General features: G+C 37.6%; 1 protein-coding gene across 1 annotated transcript; it reads right to left on the reverse strand.

Moving 5' to 3' along the window:
• Positions 1–4,532: 4,532 nt before the first annotated feature.
• On the reverse strand, positions 4,533–6,012 carry LOC101281585 (nucleosome assembly protein 1-like 1). The gene has a single exon (XM_049713460.1). The coding sequence runs from the start codon at positions 5,887–5,889 to the stop codon at positions 4,714–4,716; it is 1,176 nt and encodes a 391-aa protein (XP_049569417.1). The 5' UTR covers positions 5,890–6,012; the 3' UTR covers positions 4,533–4,713.
• Between the last annotated feature and the right edge of the window lie 446 nt (positions 6,013–6,458).

Consider the following 6,458-nt stretch of genomic DNA (forward strand, 5'->3'; position numbering starts at 1 on the left):
TTTAAAAGAGTGGAATTTAGAGGAATCATTAAGAAATATTCCCATTTACCTATACACCTATGTTTTTATTTAAATCAATTTTTGTGATTTATAATTTATATACAATAAAATGCACAGATTTTCAATGTATAGTGAAAAGAGTTTTACAAATATATATGTTCATATAACCACCCTCCAACTTTAAAAGATTGAAAATTTTGAAAAGATAGAAAATCACTTGGAGAAGAGAGTTCTTGTCTTTCCAAGCTACATTATTTAATGTGTAATTTAGAGTGCAAGGGTTCTGTGTTTACAGATTAAGTAGAAGTCATGGAGTTCTGTTTTTGTTTTTTTGTTCAAGAATGTTTATTAAAGGTTTTTTTATTGGACAATAGTTGATTTACAATGTTGTGTTAGTTTTTGCTCTATAGCAAGGTGAATCAGTTATACATATACATATATCCACTCTTTTTTAGATTCTTTTCCCATATAGGTCATTACAGAGAATTGAGTAGAGTCCACTGTGAAATACAGTAGATTCTTATTAGTTATCTATTTTATATATAGCAGTGTGTATATGTCAATCCCAATCTCCCAATTTATACCCTCTTCCCCCCTTGGTAGCCATAAGTTTGTTTTCAATATCTGTGACTGTATTTCTGTTTTGTAAGTAAGTTCATTTGTATCATTTTTATAGATTCCACATATAAGCGATATCATATGATATTTGTCTTTGTCTGTCTAACATACTTCACTCAGTATGACAATCTCTAGGTCCATCCATGTTGCTGCAAATGGAATTGTTTTGTTCTTTTTTGTGGCTAAGTAATATCTCACTTTATATATGTACCACACCTTCTTTATCCATTCCTCTGTTGGTCATCTAGGTTGCTTCCATGTCCTGGCTACTGTAAATAGTGTTGCAATGACCATTGGGGTACATGTTTCTTTTCAAATTATGGTTTTCTCTGGATATATGCCCAGGAGTGGGATTGCTGGATCATATGGTAGTTCTATTTTTAGGTTTTTAAGGAACCTCCATACTGTTCTCCATAGTGGCTGTACCAATTTACATTCCCACCACAAGTGTAGGAGGGTCCCCTTTTCTCCACACCCTCTCCAGCACTTATCGTTTGTAGATTTTTTGATGGCGGCCATTCCGACCAGTGTGAGGTGATACCTCATTGTAGTTTTGATTTGCATTTCTCTAGTTAGTGTTTCTCTAATAGTTAGTAAAGATGTTAGAGCATCTTTTCATATGCCTCTTGGCCATCTGTATGTCTTCTTTGGAAAAATGTCTATTTAGGTCTTCTGCCCATTTTTAATTAGGTTGGTTGTTTTTTTGATATTGAGCGGCATGAGCTGTTTGTATATTTTGGAGATTAATCCCTTGTCGATCACTTCATTTGCAAATATTTTCTCCCATTCTGTGTGTTGCCTTTTTGTTTTGTTTATGGTTTCCTTTGTCATGGAGCTTTAAAGTATTTTTCTTTTTAGAACATTAAAGTATTTTTAAAAAGTAAACATGTATTAGAGCCTGGGGATAAAGGAGCTAAAATAATTTTAATTGTTTTCTTTCAAACATATTCCAGAGAAGAGTGTAATACTCTTTGATTTAGTTCATGTCTGTACAAAGACAGATTTATCTTGTCCTTATTACAATATTGACTAATCTAATCACTTTCAATTTATGAAATAAATATTAGTATTATGCATAGAGTATCTCATTTTACTCTTTGGAATATATTTCTTTACTGTTCTCATAAGAATAGTTTTTTCTTAAGTGTAGGTTAGCGTAATGATAGTGTATTGGTTTCAAACACAGGAGATTTCTAAGTACATATATGATGTTTACTTAAAATAATCTGATCGAATAAGATAATGATTTTACATGATTTTTTTGAAATACGTAACGACAGCATCTCTTATTCACTTACAGTGATCTAAGTGCCAGGCTTGTCTGCTAACCTTTTTTAACCACCGCATGCAACAGGAACTTGTATTATTACTATTTTATAGATGAGTAAACTGAAGGTTAGCAAGACTAAGGAAATTACATTAGAGTACACGACAGGGAGGTTAATGGAGGATGTTGCCAAAAAGAATCCAAAATCTAGATAGCCTGCACTGCTTTGTTAAGGAATTCAGAATCACTATATAGTGCACTGGATTCCACTTAAGATTTCTGAGTTGGGAAATCAAAAACAGAGTAGAGACCTTGGAAAATTAATCTGACAACATTGTTCTGTTTGAGCTCTCAAGCTTCCTGCCACTTGAGTTGACAGCAATATTCCAAGAGTTCTTGGTCAAGACTGTTTTAAATCATTTCAGCCTAACAAGGTTGGATTATACACATTCTCTCCAAGTCTGGTTAACAAGCACAACTATTTTGTACTGATTTATATATATTCAATTCTAGCCAGTCATAGGTAGGGAATCATAATAGCTACTATTTATTGAGCATCTGCTTTTACCAAACCTTACAGTCCAGAGAGTCAGAAATCGCAGCTTAAGCAAAAAAAGATCTTTTTTGGGGGGGAAGGTGGGTGTTAACTTCATTAAAGCTTAGTTTCTTCAGCTGTAAAAGAGAAATAGTAGCAACAGAAAAATCTAGTGTGGCTTGCCTCAGTGAGAATCCTGCGCACCGCAGGGAAGAGTAGCCCCTCCTCGCCGCAACTAGAGAAAGCCCGCGTGCAACAACGAAGACCCAATGCAGCCAAAAATAATAAATAAAAGAAAAAGAAAGAGAGCATCTTAAAAAAGAAAAGAGAAGAAAAATCTAGTGTGGCTTGCAAAACCACCTGTTAGAGATTTCAAATTCTTTTGGGCTAAATCCTGATAATTAAATGAAATAATTCTGTAAAGCATATAGCAAGTGCCTGCCATGTGGAATGTGCTCATAATATTAATCAGTCATTAATTACTCTTAAAGCTATGTTTTCCCCACTAAACTGTAAGCTTCATGAGGAGAGAACGAATCCTTTCAATAAGATTTGACAGATGTTCATTTGTTCTCTGATTTCTTCAAATGTAGCCCAGCTCACCATAAGGGTATTAAATAAATTGTTAGGTAGTTGTAACATTGTTCAAAACCCTTCTTATATTTAATAAATATAATTTCCCTCAATTATACTCGCATCTGACCTTCAGAACATCTTTATTAACAGATGGTACTTAATACTGTTATTAGATGATCCTATATTTTACAAATGAGAAGATACATTCAAGTAACCCGAATATGTGACTCTCCAGGGTACAAGGCTTAGACAGGACCAGATCCAAAGCTTAAGTCCAAGTCTTCCGACTCCAAGCCCAGTGTTCCTCCCAATACAAGCAAAGAGCTTAGCAAATGCAGCCCATGCTCAAGGGAGGCAGTACAGTGGTTTAGAGTAAGGCGCACTTTGGATTTTGTCTTAACTTTGTGACTTTGAGTGATTTATCTCATCTCATTAAATTTCAGTTTTCCTACATGTAAAACGGGAAGGGTGATAGTATCAACCACGAAGGGTGCCGATGATTAAACAAGTTGATGTATATAAAGTGGCTCATTTAGAAAGTGCTCAGTAAGTATTATTCTTCCACCATTCCTGGTTAGATTTAACAATAGGAACATTAGGAGACATTTAATAAATATAAGCTATTGTTAGAAAGGGCTGAAGAAACTCCTTCCTTTCCTGTCCTAAGTCATCTAGTAGTTGTCTTGGTTCACTGTTAACATTTTAATTTTCCCACATCTCTTCACTTAGCTCAGAAATTCTTTATCAAAGTACCCAACATTCTCTATGATGTAGCCCCGTCTCTCCTCACTCTCTCCCTGTTCGCTCCCTTTCCCAAAGCAAACTATCTGCCATTCCTTGGCTATCCCTCTGGCTCCCAGACCCAAAGTTTCTTCTCATTTCCCCTGGTTCAAACTCTGCTGGTACTTCACTGATTCTTTTAAATGCAATGCTTCCGTAAAGCACTCCTAGCTAGAGGCCATGCATGCAGTCTCCCTTACAGATTATAAGAACGTCATTGATTTTATAAAGCATGTCGTTATTGTCCTCCTTTAGATATCATTGTTATAATTTTTTAAGAATTTATAACAGGGGTAGATTTATGTGTGATTGACTCTTCAGGTTGACTCAACAAAGACTGATTTCATACCCACAATGTAAGAGAGTGCCAAGGGCAGCTCTGATGTAAAAAGAGATGTACTCTCTGCCTTCAGCAAATTCCAATAGTATTTCTTTAAAAATGGTTGTGCTATGTAAAGGGAGGAAGAATTCCCTAATAATTGATAAGTATCAATGATCTTCATTAGGAAAAAGAGCACAGTGGTAACTGGCATTGACACCAAAATTCACTCCCTGAATATCCAAAGCAGTGCCAGAACTGGACACCACCGTTTTCTACTTGATTTTACTCCTTGTAGGGCTATAATAGTATTTAATAGGATTTCGGATCTGAAAAAAGTTCTTGAGGAATAGTTTAGTCTACCAACTTGCCTGGAACATGCATTTTCCTAGACAGAAAAAAGAAGATCGTTCTATTGAATTACGGGGTACTTAGTGTTCTTTTTTTTTTTTTTTTTTTTTATATTTGACATTTTTATTTTAGGCTGCAAAAACAAAAACGAGCAAACAAACAACAAAAAACTTGAAATAGGCTTGTCAAATGATGTAAATTCATCCTTTCCAGGGAAGCAGAAGGTAGACCAGTGCAGGTTATCCTCAAGGCCACATACATCCTGCTTCACTGCTGCTTGCACTCTGCTGGGTTTTGATCCTTCTTTGGGTCATAGTCTGGATCATTTTCCTCATCTCCTTCTTCTTCCCCTTCCTCATCCGCTTCTTCACCTTCTTCATCATAATCATCATCATCATCTTCAATAGCTTCTCCAGTAAAGTATAACACTGATCTTGGGATTATGCGCTCACGTAAAAAGTGACCAATTTCAAAGTCCGCAGCAAGGATAGCTTCAGCATCATCATCCAGATCTCCACTCTCAGGAACTTCAGGAGGGGCAAAAAAATTAAAGAAAGAGTCATTAGAAACTGTTTTGGTCACAGTACGAACTGTCCCACGTCCCTTGTGTTTCTGCTTCTTCTTAATGGTTTTCAAAGTGACATTCTTCCCTTTTTTCCAATCTATCTGGCACCCTGTACAACCCATAATTTCTGGTCCATCAAAAGAAAAAGGATCAGAATCATCTGGTTCTGACCTCATCCTATATGTCTTTGTCAATACTTCATTTGTGAAATATTCATTGGGTTCAAAGTGAAATTCTAAGACAAAACTCATAGGCTGACCAGCATCTGAGAACTTCACTTTAATATCTTTCAAGTGCTTCAGAATAGGTTCATCATGTTCCTGAACCATATCACTGAGCAAGTCAACATTCTTAAAAACGGTCAACCAAAATTCAGGAATTCCTTTGGGGTCTTCTTTTTCTTCATCCTTTTTCTCATCTTCAATCTTGGCCTTTTCTTTTAGCTCCTCCGAAATTTCATCTTCCTCATCTGGTTTCCATTCACATTCTTCTTCTGTAGGTTCATAAATGGCATTAATGATCTCAAATCGCTTATCAAATAGAGGTTGATAGAGAACAGCATACTTTCTTTCAAGATCATGAACTTCCTCATAGAACTTGGCTTCTATCTGTGCACATTTAACTTGAAGGTTTTTGAGAGCATTCACGCGTCTTTTAACTACCCTAGGCAAGCTTTCAATGTATCCTGTTGGTGTTTCTACCAGACCATCAAGTCTTTCTTGAAGGGCTGCAAGAATCTGAGGATTTTGCATCATCTGAACAGTCAGCTGACGCGCTTTGATTTTTGTTTCTTCACCAGTTTCTTCTTCTTCTACTTCTTCAACATCATCCAAATCTTGATCAAGTTCAGACTGTTCTTTGTTGTCGATGTCTGCCATGTTGTATGAACGCCAAATATCGGTGGGTAGCACGGGGAGCCAGGCGGCCGGAGCTGCGCAGGCAGTGACTCAGGGCGGCGGCGGGAGGAGCAGAAGGCGGCGCGGCGAGCAGATGGCGCTAAAAAAGACTTAGTGTTCTTTTTGTGAATCGGATTGTGGTCTGGAAGTGGAGAAAGGAGAAGAGTTTGTTCTTTGCTTCCTCCTTCCGTTTCTTCCTTCTTTTCCTTTTATTTTAAAATAAGGGCTAGAAATTTTCAAGCTGAACTTTTTTTTTTTTTTAAGCACCTCTCCGAAGGGGCCGGGTTTTCTTCTTCTGGGGACTGATGCTGCCTCTTGCTCTCCGGGATTGGTTGAGAGTAAACTAGAAATACTTTCAGGGGCGGAGAAACTGGGAGTGCGAGTGGACTCTAGGCTGCAGAACTGCTAAGAGCGGCTCTCGAAGGAAGAAGTCTTTGCCGCGCCGCCCGCGAGGCAGCAGGGGGGCCACCGCAGAGGCACCGGTCACCGGAGGCCCCGCCGGCCACACGCTGAGATGTGGAATCCCCTGCACGAAACCGACTCGACCTTTG

The sequence above is a fragment of the Orcinus orca genome, chromosome 8 (assembly GCF_937001465.1).
Source record: "Orcinus orca chromosome 8, mOrcOrc1.1, whole genome shotgun sequence".
In the NCBI taxonomy this organism is placed as follows: Eukaryota; Metazoa; Chordata; class Mammalia; order Artiodactyla; family Delphinidae; genus Orcinus; species Orcinus orca.

Bases quoted from the DNA above. Each gene is read 5' to 3' on its own strand.
- LOC101281585 (XM_049713460.1), bottom strand. From the start codon at position 5,889: ATGGCAGACATCGACAACAAAGAACAGTCTGAACTTGATCAAGATTTG.